Source organism: Caenorhabditis remanei, chromosome III, assembly GCF_010183535.1.
Source record: "Caenorhabditis remanei strain PX506 chromosome III, whole genome shotgun sequence".
Taxonomy (NCBI): Eukaryota; Metazoa; Nematoda; class Chromadorea; order Rhabditida; family Rhabditidae; genus Caenorhabditis; species Caenorhabditis remanei.
In genome coordinates this window covers 3,381,507-3,401,327 of record NC_071330.1, presented here as the reverse complement: position 1 = coordinate 3,401,327, position 19,821 = coordinate 3,381,507, and the positions used below count along the sequence as shown (strand labels likewise).

The window sequence follows — 19,821 nt, the reverse complement described above, 5'->3', positions numbered from 1 at the left end:
GTGTAACAACACTTCATTTATCGAACAGCAGGAGTAGAACAATACATTCAAGGGAATACGTTCCACGATCCACGTAATCACCGAAGAACATGGATCTGAAACATAAGAAATTGTAACGGTGATGGAATGATAAACTAACTTTCTTTCTGTGAAGTCAGGCACTTTCTTTCCTCTTGTCTTTTCGAAGATCATCAGAATTCTTATCAAATCTTCATATTGTCCATGTAGATCTCCGACGACTGCTGAAGGCGCCTTGATTTCAAGAAGAGATGGCTGTCGTCGTAACATTTCAGTGGCATCGTCCAGGAGTGTTGACAATTCTAGCATGGAGTGTTGAATCTGAAATCTTGTATTTTTGTTCATATATGATTGTGGCAATCTGTCTTACGTTTTGTCCGTTTATCCAGGAAGCAGGATTAAATTGTCTTTGAAGCATTTTTGTCAGTCATTGTCAAGATTTTCTCAACAAAGTTCATAAACAAGACGAGAAATTTTATCGGAAACATTTCGAATTTGCGCGTAATTTTTTTTATTTTCATAGTGCGGCCACGCGAAAAGGGGACGGGGGGTGCACCCCGGGCGGGTAGCGGGTCCCCAAATTTTACCCTTCCCAGATGGAAGCCCTAACCAAAATATGTGGGGAATGCAACATTTTAATGCTCTCCACTGGTATTCAAACTCACTGTAGTTGATAAAGTCGAATAAATGTTAGTTGGCCAAGAAATATTAGTAGAAGTAGATGAAGGCTACAAGTAGAATGGAGGAAGAACTTTCCCTCCCCGTTTCTAGAAGTAATCCTCCCACCCTACGGGTGACGTCGCAAGGAACACCTGTTTACCTATCTGAAAAAAAGGCCTGCAAGGCCTACCTGAAAAAAGTCCTGTAATTCAACATACCCCTGTTCATAATTCTCAGGTAAGTACCTACCCTGTTCACCTGTTTTTACCTAACTACCTCTTTACCGTACACTTCTTTACCGTAAGCCTAGTTACCCGTACGTTACCGTACGTCTACCTATTTCGAAAAAAAATTGCAAAAAATAAGTTTTTGGGATTATTATTGTTTCAATGATTAATTGCCATTATTACGTTTTATGTCAACGCAACCAACATACGACCTGATACCACGACGACTGAAAAGAAATCATCCTGTTTTTGGATATTTTTATGAAATTCTGATATATGAAAAGAAATTATCCTGTTTTTGGATGTTTTTATGAAATTTTGATATATTCTAGATCGGGAGGATTCAAACCCGCGTCTACTGAGGTATCCCTCAGCCCGGATAAGTATAGACCTCACGCAGCGTAACTGACCGTGTCTAACCGGACCCGACACAGATAAGAATGGTGGGGGAAGTTAATCGAAATGAAATTATCCTGTTTTTGGATATTTTTATGAAATTCTGATATATGAAAAGAAATTATCCTGTTTTTGGATGTTTTTATGAAATTTTGATATATTCTAGATCGGGAGGATTCAAACCCGCGTCTACTGAGGTATCCCTCAGCCCGGATAAGTATAGACCTCACGCAGCGTAACTGACCGTGTCTAACCGGACCCGACACAGATAAGAATGGTGGGGGAAGTTAATCGAAATGAAATTATCCTGTTTTTGGATATTTTTATGAAATTCTGATATATGAAAAGAAATTATCCTGTTTTTGGATGTTTTTATGAAATTTTGATATATTCTAGATCGGGAGGATTCAAACCCGCGTCTACTGAGGTATCCCTCAGCCCGGATAAGTATAGACCTCACGCAGCGTAACTGACCGTGTCTAACCGGACCCGACACAGATAAGAATGGTGGGGGAAGTTAATCGAAATGAAATTATCCTGTTTTTGGATATTTTTATGAAATTCTGATATATGAAAAGAAATTATCCTGTTTTTGGATGTTTTTATGAAATTCTGATATATTCTAGATCGGGAGGATTCAAACCCGCGTCTACTGAGGTATCCCTCAGCCCGGATAAGTATAGACCTCACGCAGCGTAACTGACCGTGTCTAACCGGACCCGACACAGATAAGAATGGTGGGGGAAGTTAATCGAAATGAAATTATCCTGTTTTTGGATATTTTTATGAAATTCTGATATATGAAAAGAAATTATCCTGTTTTTGGATGTTTTTATGAAATTCTGATATATTCTAGATCGGGAGGATTCAAACCCGCGTCTACTGAGGTATCCCTCAGCCCGGATAAGTATAGACCTCACGCAGCGTAACTGACCGTGTCTAACCGGACCCGACACAGATAAGAATGGTGGGGGAAGTTAATTGAAAAGAAATCATCCTGTTTTTGGATATTTTTATGAAATTCTGATATATGAAAAGAAATTATCCTGTTTTTGGATGTTTTTATGAAATTTTGATATATTCTAGATCGGGAGGATTCAAACCCGCGTCTACTGAGGTATCCCTCAGCCCGGATAAGTATAGACCTCACGCAGCGTAACTGACCGTGTCTAACCGGACCCGACACAGATAAGAATGGTGGGGGAAGTTAATTGAAAAGAAATCATCCTGTTTTTGGATATTTTTATGAAATTCTGATATATGAAAAGAAATTATCCTGTTTTTGGATGTTTTTATGAAATTCTGATATATTCTAGATCGGGAGGATTCAAACCCGCGTCTACTGAGGTATCCCTCAGCCCGGATAAATATAGACCTCACGCAGCGTAACTGACCGTGTCTAACCGGACCCGACACAGATAAGAATGGTGGGGGAAGTTAATTGAAAAGAAATCATCCTTTTTTTGGATATTTTTATGAAATTTTGATATGTTCTAGATCGGGAGGATTCAAACCCGCGTCTACTGAGGTATCCCTCAGCCCGGATAAGTATAGACCTCACGCAGCGTAACTGACCGTGTCTAACCGGACCCGACACAGATAAGAATGGTGGGGGAAGTTAATCGAAATGAAATTATCCTGTTTTTGGATATTTTTATGAAATTCTGATATATGAAAAGAAATTATCCTGTTTTTGGATGTTTTTATGAAATTTTGATATATTCTAGATCGGGAGGATTCAAACCCGCGTCTACTGAGGTATCCCTCAGCCCGGATAAGTATAGACCTCACGCAGCGTAACTGACCGTGTCTAACCGGACCCGACACAGATAAGAATGGTGGGGGAAGTTAATTGAAAAGAAATCATCCTTTTTTTGGATATTTTTATGAAATTTTGATATGTTCTAGATCGGGAGGATTCAAACCCGCGTCTACTGAGGTATCCCTCAGCCCGGATAAGTATAGACCTCACGCAGCGTAACTGACCGTGTCTAACCGGAACCGACACAGATAAGAATGGTGGGGGAAGTCAAAGTGAAAAGCGACAAAGTATCCTGATTCTAGAGGTTCGAACTCACGTTTATCAAAATGATCCGCACGGGATTCTTCTCGATCCATTGCCCTCCTGTCAGTCGTATATTGCTCTCGACCATTCCGGTGTCTTCACGACGGTTGGTTCCTATTCTGCTCGTTGTGCTTTAACACTGAAAAAGAAAACATTAACTTGTAAACTTGGTGAGCAAACTGGGAATATAAGTACGAGATAAATCATGGTTATGGGGATATCTCAAAGATGATCAAACAGAAAAATAGAAAAGTCACCATCCAGTACAGAGAGTTGGTGGACGACTGACAATGAGCCAAGAAAATGAGGTAAGGAGACTGGGTGTCAGTAGGCGGAGTCTAGTAGACATCTGCCATCTGGTGGTCTGATAAAATAGATCATAAAAATGATTTCTCATAAAGATAAGTGAGCAGGTGATTTGCGTTAACGGTAATGAGACAATAGAAAAATTCAAAAGAATGTGACATAGGATTAGATGAGACGACCGCCATCTGGGGAATGACAGGTGTTTCCTCTAACGCGACCGTTCGAGGTTCCAAGTTTCCCACAAAGACCGATTTCCTAAGGAGATAAGGAGGCAGATGGAAATATGTGAAGACAAATGTCCCAGACAATTCTCAAACTAGTAATAATATGGGTCAGGAAAAACTCGTTTTGTAAGACTATGAGGGTAACTAAAATAGAACTAAGAAAATCGATTAATTGTGAAATTTGGTACTTTTTTGAAATTTGTAGAAAATGGGGTTGTGGCTAGAATGTACGAAAATAAATTAACAAGGACTTTTGTCTTCACATATTCCCATCTGCCTCCTTATCTCCCTTGGAAATCGGTCTTTGTGGGAAACTTGGAACCTCGAACGGTCGCATTAGAAGAAACACCTGTCATTCCGTAGATGGCGGTAGTCTCATTTCATCCAATTTCACTATCGTTTGAATTTGCCTATTGTCACATGACCGTTAACACAAACCACCTGCTCACTTATCTTCATGAGAAATCACTTTTTATGATCTATACTATCAGACCGGTTGATGTCTACTAGACTCCGCCCACTGACACTCAGTCTCCTCACCTCATCTTCTTGGCTCAGTCGTCCACCAACTCTCTGTACTGGATGGTGACTTTTCTATTTTCTCATTTTTGGCCATCTTTGAGATATCCCCATAAACATGATTTTTCTCGTCTCTCTCTCTCTCTCTCTTCTCTATTCTCTATATACTCACTGAATTTACAAATTAGTGTTTTCTTTTTCAGTGCTGAAGTAAAGTGGACAGAGAAAACAAACCGTCGTGATGGATGAGTAATGGTCGAGTGCAAAAATCGGTTCACAAGAAAGCAATCAATCGAGAAGAATCCCGTGCGGATCATTTTGATAAACGTGAGTTCGAACCTCTAAAATCAGGATACTTTTTGCCCTTCACTTTGACTTCCCCCACCATTCTTATCTGTGTCGGTTCCGGTTAGACACGGTCAGTTACGCTGCGTGAGGTCTATACTTATCCGGGCTGAGGTTTACTTCAGTAGACGCGGGTTTGAATCCTCCCGATCTAGAATATATCAGAATTTCATAAAAACAACCAAAAACAGGACAATTTTTTTTTATATATCAGAATTTCATAAAAATATCCAAAAACAGGATAATTTCATTTCGATTAACTTCCCCCACCATTCTTATCTGCGTCGGGTCCGGTTAGACACGGTCAGTTACGCTGCGTGAGGTCTATACTTATCCGGGCTGAGGGATACCTCAGTAGACGCGGGTTTGAATCCTCCCGATCTAGAATATATCAAAATTTCATAAAAATAACCAAAAACAGGACAATTTTTTTTTATATATCAGAATTTCATAAAAATATCCAAAAACAGGATAATTTCATTTCGATTAACTTCCCCCACCATTCTTATCTGTGTCGGGTCCGGTTAGACACGGTCAGTTACGCTGCGTGAGGTCTATACTTATCCGGGCTGAGGGATACCTCAGTAGACGCGGGTTTGAATCCTCCCGATCTAGAATATATCAAAATTTCATAAAAATAACCAAAAACAGGACAATTTTTTTTATATATCAGAATTTCATAAAAATATCCAAAAACAGGATAATTTCATTTCGATTAACTTCCCCCACCATTCTTATCTGTGTCGGGTCCGGTTAGACACGGTCAGTTACGCTGCGTGAGGTCTATACTTATCCGGGCTGAGGGATACCTCAGTAGACGCGGGTTTGAATCCTCCCGATCTAGAATATATTAAAATTTCATAAAAATAACCAAAAACAGGATAATTTCTGTTCATATATCAGAATTTCATAAAAATATCCAAAAACAGGATAATTTCATTTCGATTAACTTCCCCCACCATTCTTATCTGTGTCGGGTCCGGTTAGACACGGTCAGTTACGCTGCGTGAGGTCTATACTTATCCGGGCTGAGGGATACCTCAGTAGACGCGGGTTTGAATCCTCCCGATCTAGAATATATTAAAATTTCATAAAAATAACCAAAAACAGGATAATTTCTGTTCATATATCAGAATTTCATAAAAATATCCAAAAACAGGATAATTTCATTTCGATTAACTTCCCCCACCATTCTTATCTGTGTCGGGTCCGGTTAGACACGGTCAGTTACGCTGCGTGAGGTCTATACTTATCCGGGCTGAGGGATACCTCAGTAGACGCGGGTTTGAATCCTCCCGATCTAGAATATATCAAAATTTCATAAAAATAACCAAAAACAGGATAATTTCTGTTCATATATCAGAATTTCATAAAAATATCCAAAAACAGGATAATTTCATTTCGATTAACTTCCCCCACCATTCTTATCTGTGTCGGGTCCGGTTAGACACGGTCAGTTACGCTGCGTGAGGTCTATACTTATCCGGGCTGAGGGATACCTCAGTAGACGCGGGTTTGAATCCTCCCGATCTAGAATATATCAAAATTTCATAAAAATAACCAAAAACAGGATAATTTCTGTTCATGTATCAGAATTTCGTTAAAATATCCAAAAACAGGATAATTTCATTTTTTCATTTCAATTTTTTTCCAAATAGATAGACGTACGGTATACAGGTGTACGGGTAACTAGGCTTACGGTAAAGAGGTGTACGGTAAAAAGGTAGTTAGGTAAAAACAGGTGAACAGGTGAGGTACTTACCTTGGAATTATGAACAGGGGTATGATGAATTACAGGACTTCTTTCAGGTAGGCCTTGCAGGTCTTTTTTCAGACAGTTAGGCCTTGCAGGCCTTTTTTCAGACATGTTGTAGCTATTCAAATTTTGAGACTGATTTTTGTCAAATCTATTATCGACACATCATCACGAAAAGGTCACTAGGGTGGATCTTATCACAAAAAAAGGGCGAGGTCGATTCACGTAATAATTAATTTTTTGAGTGATTTTGTAGACCGATTGTTGGAAGGCTTCTGTGGAAATATGGCGGTTTTAGCCAGACTTTCAAAGGGCGGGCCGGCCGGGCTGGGCCGATTTGAGACTTTTCACTAGCCCGGCTCGGCCCAGGTCACAGTACAAAAATTCGAGAATTTGATTGTTTTTTGAAATGTTTTCTATGTTTTTACATATCGATAAAACAAAGCGTACATAGGGTTTTTGACTTTTTTGATGAAAATTTTGAAAGTTTTGAGAACAATTGTGCTCATTTTTTGGCTTTGGGCCGATATTTTGCAAGTCTAGTTTAGCAGATCTGAAGGTTTTTCAAAATTCGAACTTGATTTTTGGACACCTGGACTATCACAACATCAATGGACACCAACTTTGAGGCCATTGTTACAACATTGAAGATTCAAAAATCAACTCATTTTCCTTCTTATTCGTGTCTAAACATATTCCACTTCTTCAAAACTTAAACCCCGGATTCAGATTCCAACCAAACATCTGTGTGCACCCACTTTGCATATACTACCCACATCTGTTTCTTCATGCCTCTCCTACTCATTTTTTTATTCCTTCATCATCTTCTTTTCAAATTGGCACCCCGAATGATCTCGGCACTACTAATCGCATTGGCACCTGAGAACCTATCAAAATCTTCCTCTCTTCTTCCTTCTATCCCCCTTCATATCATCATTGTCTTCTTCTCCTCCACTTCCATCGACCAAACGCGGGGGATGTGCGAAGGCCTCAAGCAGGAGTTTAAAGAATTTCTCCGTCTGCGTTTCGTCGGCAGTCTCTCTGATCTTAATGCTCTCTCATTGACAGAATTTCAGGCGTTTTTGTGTTGTGTTGGTTGGGGGGGGGGGGGGAAGGAGGGGGACAAGAAGAAGGAGGAAGAGGAGAGAAGCGACGGGAATTCTGGTGCTCAGAGAGCCCCTGTTGTTGTTGATCCATTATCAGCCATGTGCCCCGGTGTGCCAACTCTCGATGGACGCAATGCCACGGCTCTTTTTCCTTTTTCTTTCGTTTTATATAAGTTTCCAGAATCTTCCTACATAACTGAAGCTTTTTCGAAATGAACTTATAGCGGAAAACAAGTTTTGTTTTTGTTTATTCCTGTGTGTGTCTGCACTGTTTCCAGACCGTTAAAGTTCAAAACTGCAAGGCTTCATGCTTTTCAACTAACCGATAATAAGAACTGTTTTTTTACTCTCTCTCTCTCTTAGTTACTGTACCTTTAAATTTCTCTGAGGTTACGTAACCCCAAGGACTTAGTAGGTAGTACTCCTTGTTTTCCATATTGATCAGTTTTTCTATTAAACAATAGCTAGTTTGTTATGTGCTCTTGGATACTGTACTAGGTTCAGATAACAACATTTTTCCCCAGTTTCTATTACAAGTGACGAACTCTAAAAGCTAACTATGATAGTTCCAACTGTCAATGTATTTTGTACTGTATTTTGGAACACGTCTAGATCTTTCTTATTGTATTTGGCTAATTTTTGTGTTGACTTACCCTAGAGAACAATTATGTCTACGACCAGAATCGCTTTCATGCAAAATAAAATTGTGTAAAGATGAGGACCCTGGATTTACTTTTCTAGAAAGCACGTTTTCAAAATAAATGTCAATTACAAAAATGCAGCTTTATGCTTTTTTTAAGAACATTACAAAAGTAAAGTCCTTGGAATAATAAAACATTATGACATGCCCGTTTAAAGGTGTGGATTCCTTGTTTAGTGCTTCGTTGTTTTTGATATTATTGAAATAGGAGTACTACTCTTTGGGTTGACTATAGAAAATTATGACAGTCCATCGAAATTGATAGCTGGAAAATTTTCGAGTGGTACTGTAAGCCTACATTCTCTAGAAAGTTGAAATCTGCCTGACTCACTGCTCCGCCAACAAGATGTTAAAAGTCCTAATGACCAGATAAACATCCCCCGCAGAGCCGCAGACAAGTGATATTACATCCGATTTCTTTTGTTACCCGTCGTATCAATTTCAATTTCGAAACTCCATTTGTTGCAAAAAAAGTACATACAACACATACAATGACCGTGTCTCTTATCTCCCCTGCACTATCTCTCTCCCTTTATCCGCAAACAGAAAAAAGAGCTCGGAGTGTCTCAAACCCTCCTCTCAATACCATCCCACCCCAGAAAAGTTACTCTGTTACTCAAAGAAATCTTGAGATAAAAACTATATTCCCTCACTTTATTCCTGGTCATTTAATCCTATAACTTCACAAAAATAATGGTGGCATCATCTGTAAAACTAGATCCAATATTCGAAGATGCTCCTCTATTACCACCTTTACCAGAAGATAAAAATCCGATTGGTCATCGGTTTGAATCGGAACCAACTAGGTAATACGGGCGGTTTGAATTGAAATTCTCGTCACATTTCTGATTTCTGTGATACTTGAAGTTTCACTTTTCTCAAAACTCTCTAAAACCTGAATTCACCAATTTCAGAGCCAACGCACTTGCGGCGGCGAAACGGCTTCTTGACGATTCACGTGGACAATCGTGGGAGCAGTTAGCCCGAAAGTACACGTTAGGTCTTGCAGCGGCACCTTGTGTTGAGAGGTAATGAGATAAGGGATAAGGGATAGAAGAAAGTAAAGGGGGGTGGTAAACAAGTGAAGAGGGGGAGAGAGAGTGGGAGCTTAGTTGACTGGCTGGAGGATAAAGATAACAACACAAGACTTATTGATAAATATATCTATTGGATTGGAGGAGATGGGATTAATTGTTAGAAAGTTAAGATAGAAGTGGATTGGAGGGAATTGAGAATAAATTGTTTAAGATACAAAATGATACAGTACCGCTCAAAAAGTTATCAAATTTGGCTGTTTTCAGTTAAAAATTACCGAGTTTGATAGGTTGTTTTGGTGTCACTTGATTGTCCGACAAGTTTAATTTTGTATGGGCTGAACAGAACAAAAGTAGCTTATTACTTTTGTAGTTAACCATTTTCTGTAGGTTTCTATCTTAAAAGTTACAGATTGTCAAAGTGAACAGCTCAAAAAATTCGGTAATGTGAACTGAAATTAGTCGGTTTCAGGGAGAAATAGCTTTGATGACCTGTAACTTTCAAGGAAGTCTCCCTACAAAAAAATGGTCAACTACAAAAATGATTTGCTATTTTTGCTCTGTCCAGCACATACAAAATCCAATTTGGCGGACAATCACGTGATTCCTTATACATTGCCCAAGTTGGTCATTTTCCACTAAAACTGTCAAAGTTAATCATGTTTTGAGCGGTACTGTAAGAATTCCATACTGACCGGATATGGATGAAGAGCATCATTATTAGCAAACAAATGTAGTCGATTTATTGATATCAATAAAAGGAGGTAACACTGACGGGGTAAGAATTTTGAGCCTGGCCGTTTTATTATTTTTATCTTTTTTTCTAAAGGTTGAGTTTTCAAATGGATTTTTGGATATAATATTGAACACCTTTTCGAATTTCCTTTGTAATTATTAGCGCAGCATTGGGCTTACAACTGCGCTCTACCGAAATCCTCTGGATGACTGTGTTTAATATGCGTCTCTCAGTCTCCCAGTTTCGATAGAGAGCGGTTGCAAAAACTTTTCATACTGACTAGAAATAAATTGAGTTCTAAACTCTCACTGAATTCAAACAATGACCTATGTGAACCCAGATGCAAATTACGAAAGATGCAGATGGCTTCATAAGCTTTTTTGTTTTGAAATAATTTTTTCTCACTCTCTCGACAATTTTCCACATTTTCCCAATTTCCAGATTAACCGAAGAAGAACTCGACGAAAGTTTGGAAGTCATGCCAGAATATCACAATTACCGTTTCAACCGCAGCAGATCTGTCGATCTCAGCTCGATTTCTAGGTTTGTCAGCACAACCACTCAGTATGTTCCAACTATATCTCCGTTTTCCAGGGAAAAATACCTGTCAAGATGGTCCAGAGAGAACACGCCAGTGGACAACGAGAAGCGTTACGCGTCTCACGTCCGTCGTAGTTACACTCCAGTCCGTGACATCGCCTCTGTCGAACACGTCAACGATGGGAATCTTCATCGTTCGAGAACTCCATTGGCCGCCGTCACCGCTCCGTATCACACAAATATTCATTATCGATCGGAAATCGAACCGTTCCGAAAATATGACACTTTTGGACTCAGAACTTGGAGCTACCCGATTTATAAGTGAGCTTTGATCTGTTCAGTTTCTCTGAGAAACTTTCTCAGAGGCTACATGCCATTCGGTTTCTGCCATCCTCTTTTTGACAAGTTCATCTTTTCATCTTCTTCTTTTTTTCTGTTCGTAATCCCCATCGCTCTCTCCCCGACCCCTCTAAACTTTGTGTAACAATTCGGGCCGTTGTGAGGTGTCATGTCAAATGGCATGTTGTTAGAAACTTGGAACAGCACCACATTCTGATTTTTTGGCTCATAAAGAATACGAGAGAAAGATGTTTTGAAGGGAACTTTGAATTTCAGATATGTATACGGACGAGAGGGAGACTACAGACGACCATACTCATTCGATAGAAATTACGGACTCACACCAGTCTACACACCACCACAGTTAGCTGCAGAATCACGGCCGATCACGACGAGAAGAGGGTGAGTGGGAAGCATAAAAGACTGAAATTTGATAAACAAAGGTTTCAAAATAAAAGCAAACTGCCGCGTAATTACTCGAAATGGGCTAGCCATCCCGCATTTTAAGATTCCGCACATCTAAACACCCCTATAAGCTTTTTCTTGGAGTTTTTTAACTCAACATTCAAATTTTGGGGTTACGGTGGCGCCGAATCTGTGCAAACGCCAAGTCCGCTACACCGATCGCCAGATTTTACGACATTGAGAGATTTTGAGCTGAAAATCGGTGTATAGACTAATACACACACGGAGATTTCAAACTTGTCAGAAAATTTTAGTCCATGCGCCTTGTGGTGGGACCCATTTTTTCGAATATAGACATGATTATAGTCAATTAAAGCGTCTTGACGAGCTGAAGATAATTAGAGACATGAAAATTCGACGGCCCCTAATCAGAACTACCCAAGTCGGAACCGGACTGATCAGAATTGGTACAGTTCAAAACCGCCAAATCTAGGTCTAATGGCTTAAATATAACGTTTAGCATTCTTTCAACCGGTTCTGATTTGAACGAATTGAATTTGGCGCAGTCCTAATTTGGGACAGCACCAATCCGATAACCCTTCAAAACATCACCATACATCTACCTGTTTCAGTTACTCCGGCTACTCCTACCTTGCCAGCGAGACCCACTTTGATATCGCAAGTCGTCCGAAAAGTTTGAGCTCATACATGTACAACACAAAGTATCTGGGAACAACGTAAGTTTTTTTTGGTCGTAGTCATGACATTACTGGTTAAGCAACAGTTTTTTAAAACTTGAAGAAGACTTTGAAAAATAAAAAAATAAAACATTTCGAAATTTCGGTACAATTAAAGTCAAAGAACAATTTCCAGATCCGCTCCATGGTACTGGTCGTACTACGGTAACAGTAATCTCCGCCACTTCAACAGCTACCGTCCACACAATTATACGAGCTCCACTGCCAGCTGGTCACGTTATTATTAAGTCCTTCTTCATTTCTTTTTCTCTCTTTTCACATCGAATTTCGATCGATCCTTTTCCCCTTTCCCTGCCACGTCATCGCTTCTTTTTCTCTTATTTCCTTTCCTTTCTCTAATAATTTCTTTAATTTTACTTTTTTCGCGATCGACAAAAAACCCACAAAAAGAAGTGCCCCACTCACACCAACTAACAAATTTTCAACAAAAAAAAAGATCAAAGATTTATTTGTAAAAAGTCAGAATTGTGCATTCACTCCAAGACTATAGAGTTATATGGTTAATAAATTTGCAATTTTTCAAAAATTCATTCCTTATGGGTTACTGTACTCATCTGATTCTCGTTGACTGTCAACTGGAAGACGTCTGGTCTACTGTAGTGGCCAACTACATCCAAATCCATTTTTCCAAGTGCAATGTCTGAGAGATCGAATTCTGTGTATCGAATAGTTTCTTGAGTGAAATCAGGTTCAACAAGGACTGTTCCAAGAGGGTCCACTGCACAAGATCCACCACGGATCAAGACAGTGTCATCTCCATGTTCTTTACGGAGGAGGTGATCGGATGGGTAGGCGGAGCTTTTGAGATATTGACAGGCAGACACAACGAAGCACCTGGAAGTTGGGATATGAGATTTTTGATGCGTCATAAAATCAATTATGTTCGCGACCTGTCGTACAATAATTGACACGAAAGGTTGATAAGGATCAGATAGCTACAACGGAAGATCCGTAACTCATCAAAATATTTTAAACTGAAAACTCGTTAAACAGGAACCTAAAATTCTAACTGCTGGACTAATTCAGAACGCATTTGATCTCAAAACTACAGTTTGATTCCAAACTACTTATCTAGTAACAAAAACTACAATATCGTTCAAGAGGATGTCGAATTTTGTAGTTTTCAGATAGAGATGACGGATTTTAAGAATGTGCCCTGTTTTCACACATAATCTGACAGTATTGATTGCGTAGATCTAACCAAAACCTTTATTTTAGTAGTTAGAAACGTTTTGTAAGAGTAATCGCGAACAAAACTAGAGCCAACTTTCGATAAACAGTTTTCCTGTGTAACTTCAGGAAATAACTAACTTTGGCAAAAATAGCTCTTCAGGAAATAACGGTACAAAAAATTTATCAAGTAGAAAAGTGAAGCTTTGGGTTTGGTCATTACAAAAGTCAACATTCTCGAGAATTTCACTCTTAAAATTTTGCACTTTCAACAGAAAACTAGAAAAGTGTAAAATTTCTTATGAATCATACTTGTCAACCGGGTTGAAACGGACCGACATGGACGGACAAGGTCCGGCGCGCAACTCGTTTCAAACTGAGTTTTATGAGATGAAAAATATACCAAAGTGTAGATCTCGGTGAGATCTAAATCTGTGACATTTAAGCATAGTTGTCAAGGCCCGGCCCGAAGGCCCGGGCAAATTGGCGCAAAAGTCAAATTTTCAAATTTTTTCAATTTTTTTCAATTTTTTTCAAATTTTTTGAATTTTTTTGGGAAAAAGTCAAATTTTCGACTATGATTCAGAATTAGAAGAAAATCTGAAAAATAGTAAAAACTGGTCACATTTTCGATACAAAAATTGAAAAAATTTCGAAAAAAATTAGGAAAAAAAGGGACATTTTTTGAAGCCGGGCCTTGAAAATTTTCTACCGGCCCGGCGCGGGCCTTGCCGGGCCGGCCCGGGCCTTGACAACTATGCATTTAAGGGCCGGGTGCCTAATCCATGATCTGCCACGAACCGGGCTAGAATGACTTTCTTGCCCATTTTCGCGTTTTTTGGTACTTTATACCGGCCCGTGACACATCAACGACCAGGCCTCTAGCCAGTAGTAAGTCAGAGATCTAGAACTCGCCGAGATCTACATTTTCGTATATTTTTCAACCCATAAAACTCAGTTTGAAGCAAGTTACGCGCCGGCCCGTGTCGGCCCTTTTTGACCCGGTTGATAAGTATGCTATGAATCTGTACAACAGAGCTGTGCGGAAGTAAACTTTTCGAAAAGGGAAGAAGGAAGAAGGAAGTGGAGTTTTTTAAAGGAAGAAGTAAGAAGGATGAGGAAGTGGAAAAAACCCGGAAGAAGGAAGAAGGAAGTCGAAGGAAGGAATTCCGCACAGCTCTGCTGTACAACCATTCTCATACTCTCAATTCAAAACCCCCACCTTCCTTCCAATGCAATTGTTCTCATTGTGGATAACCAGACATCTCTATCATCAACAGTTGGAGCCAAGTAGATTTGAACTTCTGAAAACATTCTCGAAACAATCAATCTTCATCTTCCCAATGCTCACCTTTATTATACAGTGTCATTCTATACAATGGCATGTAATTCTCCCAACAAATCGCACTTCCAATCTTTCCAACACTTGTATTGAAAACTGGCATAGTCGACCCATCGCCCTGTCCCCATACACATCTTTCCAGAGCAGTTGGCAGCAGTTTTCTGTGTTTTCCGAGATAACCATCAGGTGAGTAGAAGAGTACAGAACAGTAGAGAGTAGACGCCTCTCGTTCGACTACTCCTATCACGATATGGATGTTTTTCTGTGAGGCAAGAGATTCAATCGACTTGGATTCCTCACCGTGCTCTTCAATGGCGTTTTCAAAGTATCTAGAATACAAAAACTGTAAATAAAACTCAAGGAAAAATCAAACCTTTTGAATTCCTTCCTCCCTTCCGGCGTCCTCGTTCCCATTGTGATTCCAAAATTATTCCATTTCGGGTATCCACCAATGAAAGCTTCTGGGAAAAGGACAAGTTCCGCTCCGTTTTCAGATGCCTCTACGACATATTTCTTGACTTTTTCAAGGGTTGCCACCTTGTCATAAAGGACTGTTCCAGCTTGGACGATAGCTATTTTTGGCATTTTTTTCTGAAAAAAACTGTGTATGAAATGGTTAGAACTGAAAAGTGTCAAGGAAAAAATACAAGCAGAGCACAATCACAAACTCAAAGCAATCCAAATATATATACTGACCAACACTCCTCCTTTCTAAAACGGCTGACGAAAATGATGACAATTAGTGCCTCTGATATGATAAGATAGTGTTTTTTATTCTTGTAGGTTAGTACGGAAAGTGTTAAAAGTCACGTAGACTGCGAGATCAAAATATCATGAGAGATAGTGGGGTGTACTGTGGTTACTGTGGGTAAGATAAGATAAGGATGTTTGGGATACCGGAGTGTCGTTGGGGGAGGTTAACATTATATTATGTAAGCTGATACTCTAGAAACTAGCGCTCGAAATGGGACGAGTTGGGACGTCCCGCGTCCCCGTCCCGCGCGCCCCGGATTGTCATAAAACGGTTAAAAATAAACGTTTTCTTTTGAAACTTTGGGAATCGCGTCCCTAGCTATGTCTTCAGATTCTGTGAAAGTTTCAATATTCACCGACAGAAACTGACAGTTTTACAAAATTCCCGGAAAAAAGTAGGACGTCCCATTTCGAGAGCTACTAGAAACTTTTCACCGTTCTATATGTACAAACTAAGCAATTCATTGCATTATGCGATTTTAAAGGTTCCGTGGTTGTTTTCAATTTTTAGTTTTGTACTCAACTCTAACACAAATTTGGCCTCCATTCGATGGTTTCTGTCAGCTAAACCATGGAGGAAAACCTCTTTAATTGAAAACTGCAATTTAAATTACCGCGCAAAAACCAGCGGAATATCGGAGTGTCGTTGTTTTTATTTCATTTTTCAACCAACTTTTATTTAATTTTTTGCCGTGTTTCTTTTGAATTTCCCACTAAAATATTTCATTTTTTGACTCTAACGTAAATATCCGACACTAACTGGGGGTTATGCAAACACGCTCTTTTGAACTCTAAAAACAGGCGCGAAATTTAAATTTTTTGACTATATTTATAGAATTATAAAGCTAAAGTCCCCCAAGTTTCGTAACCAGTTGACACTGGGTCAGAAATCCTGCATATATAGAAAAAACACCAAGAAAATATCAAAAATTTTAGAAGAAACTTCAATAAAGGCACAAAGTAAAAATCTCTCGAAATAATAATTTCCAAAGACATCCGACAGGCTTTAAAAGCAGAAAAAATGTTCCTAACTTACTGAAAAACTGAGAGTTAATGTTTAAAAATATCAACAACAAAAATTTCGGTAGCATGGGTTCGAACCCAACACCTACTGACTACCAGCCGCACCCTCATCCACTGAGCCACCGAGGCACTGAAACAAGAGGGTGCGGCAGCTCCCTATGTGTGGGGTTTTTTTGATAATTAAAAATATGGGTGTGTGGGTGGTGCAACGGGGCGCGTTTGCATAACCCCCAGTTAGTGTCGGATATTTACGTTTAACTCATTTTTTGTTCTTAAAACACGTCCAATAATATAATCATTCTATTGAAATCATAATTTACCTCTTTTCAGCTCTCCCATTCATCAAAAATGACGGAAGAAGGATTCTATAGTTTTTCGAGTCAAAATTCAAGAGAATTGACTGAAGATGATCATGAAAAGCTGGCGAAACAGGTCAACTTTTTATTAAAATTCTCAAAATCTATAACTTTTTAATTTTTCAGACAAATATAAGCGATTTCAAGCAGAAAAAGTTGGAAATTGAAGCACGAAAGAATTGGGATAAATTCTATAATCGAAACAAGAATAACTTCTTCAAAGACCGGAATTGGAGTGCAGAAGATTTAAAAATCATTTGTCCCGATATTGATTTCGAGGTTTTTTCTAGTTTTTATGTTGATTTCCCTCTAAATTTTCTTTTCTTCAGCAAGAAATCTCATATTTGGAAGCAGGATGTGGTGTCGGTAACATGTTGTTCCCATTAGTCGCTGAAATTCCAAAACTGAAATTATTTGCATTCGATTTTTCGGATAATGCAGTGAGATTGTTGGAGGAGAGGGCGAAAGAGCTGAAGGTGAGAACTGCGAAAAATGAAACATTTTCCAATATTTTTCAGTGAAATCAATCTGAAAAATGTTCTTTTCAGCTCCCTGTCACCACTTCTGTCGTAGATTTGTCGATCCCATCAGTTTCATCTCCATTTGACGAACAAGTCGATCTGGCTACACTAATTTTTGTATTATCTGCAATTCATCCGGACAAAATGCAGATTGCTGCTGAAAATATGAGAAATTTGGTGAAGGTTAGTATTTTTTGGATTTGTGTAGCAAATATTTCAGCTATAAACACCAATTTTAAGCACAAAATCTCAGAAAAATGCGCAAAATTTGTACTATTAGCACGACACGCTTCTTACAATCGCGCTCTACCGAAACTGAAGAAAATAGTGTGCGAAATTGAGAGACTGAGAGAAAAAGTGATGTTTTTCAAGGGCATTTCGGTGGAGCGCAGTTGTAAGAACTGCGCGGAGCTAATAATTTTCGAAAATTTCAGCTTTTTTCCAATTTTTTCCCAATAAAAATGCTCAATTATACTGAAAACTAGTCGAACAATTTTTATTTTTCCAGATCGGTGGCTCAGTTGTAGTCCGCGACTACGGTATCAACGACCACGCAATGATTCGTTTCGGTCGAGAAGCACGGATTTCCGATCGATTTTATGTTCGACAAGACGGCACTCGCGCCTATTATTTCGATTTGGACGAGTTGACCGGATTTTTTGAGAATTCTGGATTCAGATGTGTTCGGAAGGAGTATTTACACCGAATGACGATCAATCATCAGAAGAATTTAAAGGCGCCACGGATTTTTGTGCAAGCACGGTTTATTAGGGAGAAATGAATTAAATTATTTACTTTTGTAATTGTTTTTGTTCTTGTTGTTGCTACTTTTCTTAAATTTTCATTTTGTTATAAAATTCAATTCCTCTTCGAATAATGCACCCCATCCATCTCTCTCAACGTCTTCGCCGCGATTTCCGGTGAGATATCCCTCTGTTTCTCAGCGAACACTTCATAACCAGCAAGGAATTTCGGAACAGTTGCCGAACGGAGCAGTGGTGGGAAGAATGACAAATGGAGCTGCCAAAATGAGCAATCTTGTTGAAGAAACGAGCCAGTTGGTGCGCCGGACCAACCCATCATATAGGGGAATGAGCATTCGAAAATGTTATCGTATTTGATGAGAAGATCTCGGAGAATTGAAGAGAGCGATTGCTTTTCGGTCTGGAAATCGAGAAAAAAAGTAAAGTAAAATAGAAAAAAAACTAAGAATGCGGAGAGGAACCGAACTCGGGAGTGTTCGCACGAGAGTCAAAAGCTTTACCGGGTGAGCTAAGCAGCATCACCCATTAGTGAAGCCAAGTGAGTTTACATACCTCCTCCAAATCAGTGAAGCGTTCCACGTGCCGATTCGGCAGAAGCATTGTCTCATACGGCCAGAACGCCCAATACGGAACCAGCCATGTCCAGTGCTCATTTCTCATTATGATTCTCTCATTTTTCGCAATTTCCTGATCCAAATAGTCCATTAGCATCACTTTTCCGCCGTGTTTTTCAAAGTATTTCTGGGAGAGATTTTTTTCTAAAAAGTTGTTTTTTTTTCAGTTTTTTCTTACTTTCTGACTTTGATGCTTTTTCAACGGAATACTCGGAAGATAATTGGACGCCCACAGCTGTCCATGTGGGTGCATATTCGAGCAACCGACTACGGCACCACGATTTTCGAATATTTGAACCCAATCGTATTTTGGGCACAGCTCCACATATTGCTGGTTCCAAATATCGATTACGGTTCGGACCTGGAAAAAAACGGTGGAAATGCGCTCTATTGTATTCAGCTTTCTCAATGGAGCGCATTTTTTTCAAGCTTTTTCCACATTGCAAAACAGGCTCCGGCCACTTTCTCCAGACTTTTTTGAATTCTTAAAGTTCGCAATGGACAAACTTGCTTTTCGCGCTCTATTGTAAGGCGGACGTTTCGGTAAATCCTGTTCTAGATTTCTCAATGGAGCGCATTTTCTTCTCACTTTTTGCAGATTTTTTAAAATTCTCAAAATTTGCTGTTTTCCATGCTTCAGAGCAAATTCTCAATAGAGCGCGTTTCCACCCTTTACCTCTTTCAAATCCATCGTTGCCAACGTCAATTTACTATCCGGATGATAGCAAATCACTTTACAAACACCTCGAACTTCTTGCTGTTTGAATAAATCATCATTTTCTAAAAATATGAAAACTCTGATCCCTTTCCAAAAAGTCCTAACAAACCCTCCTCCCCGGCACACTTCTCAAACTCTGTAAACGACGGAAAGTCGTTTTCGAACACAAAAGTGCTCTGATATTCCTCATTGACTGCTCCAGAAGACCTCACACCTCCAGGAGCCAACTGGTTCTTTTCTGGTGGTGCTCTTGAATCAGAAGACGTCGTGTCTTCTGAATTCTTAGAGACCGTTGTCTTTGCTCCCTGCCATGGTCGATTGATCCGGTTCACCGCTACAATAATCCACTCATTGATAAGTGGATTGTAACGTCGAAAGTTGTTCACTTTCGACATTTTTTCACTAAAAGTAAGAATTCGAGTAAAA

General features: G+C 39.4%; 5 protein-coding genes across 5 annotated transcripts; 2 read left to right on the top strand and 3 right to left on the bottom strand.

Moving 5' to 3' along the window:
* Positions 1–13: 13 nt before the first annotated feature.
* Positions 14–327, bottom strand: GCK72_008829 (uncharacterized protein; the record flags this gene model as incomplete). Its single annotated transcript, XM_053727068.1, has 2 exons — positions 14–95; positions 140–327. 2 exons carry the CDS (start codon positions 325–327, stop codon positions 14–16), a joined length of 270 nt encoding a protein of 89 aa, XP_053586645.1.
* Positions 328–9,015: 8,688 nt separating this feature from the next.
* Positions 9,016–12,361, top strand: GCK72_008828 (uncharacterized protein; the record flags this gene model as incomplete). The annotated part of the gene is made up of 7 exons (XM_003107496.2): positions 9,016–9,128; positions 9,237–9,350; positions 10,534–10,635; positions 10,687–10,953; positions 11,248–11,373; positions 12,009–12,113; positions 12,250–12,361. The coding sequence occupies 7 exons, from the start codon at positions 9,016–9,018 to the stop codon at positions 12,359–12,361; spliced, it is 939 nt and encodes a 312-aa protein (XP_003107544.1).
* Positions 12,362–12,661: 300 nt separating this feature from the next.
* On the bottom strand, positions 12,662–15,231 carry GCK72_008827 (uncharacterized protein; the record flags this gene model as incomplete). The annotated part of the gene is made up of 4 exons (XM_053727067.1): positions 12,662–12,968; positions 14,527–14,608; positions 14,656–14,975; positions 15,020–15,231. The coding sequence occupies 4 exons, from the start codon at positions 15,229–15,231 to the stop codon at positions 12,662–12,664; spliced, it is 921 nt and encodes a 306-aa protein (XP_053586644.1).
* Positions 15,232–16,770: 1,539 nt separating this feature from the next.
* On the top strand, positions 16,771–18,080 carry GCK72_008826 (uncharacterized protein; the record flags this gene model as incomplete). Its single annotated transcript, XM_003107498.2, has 5 exons — positions 16,771–16,854; positions 16,905–17,057; positions 17,108–17,254; positions 17,327–17,482; positions 17,808–18,080. 5 exons carry the CDS (start codon positions 16,771–16,773, stop codon positions 18,078–18,080), a joined length of 813 nt encoding a protein of 270 aa, XP_003107546.2.
* Positions 18,081–18,157: 77 nt separating this feature from the next.
* Positions 18,158–19,790, bottom strand: GCK72_008825 (uncharacterized protein; the record flags this gene model as incomplete). Its single annotated transcript, XM_003107587.2, has 5 exons — positions 18,158–18,463; positions 18,616–18,804; positions 18,856–19,038; positions 19,354–19,457; positions 19,505–19,790. The coding sequence occupies 5 exons, from the start codon at positions 19,788–19,790 to the stop codon at positions 18,158–18,160; spliced, it is 1,068 nt and encodes a 355-aa protein (XP_003107635.2).
* Between the last annotated feature and the right edge of the window lie 31 nt (positions 19,791–19,821).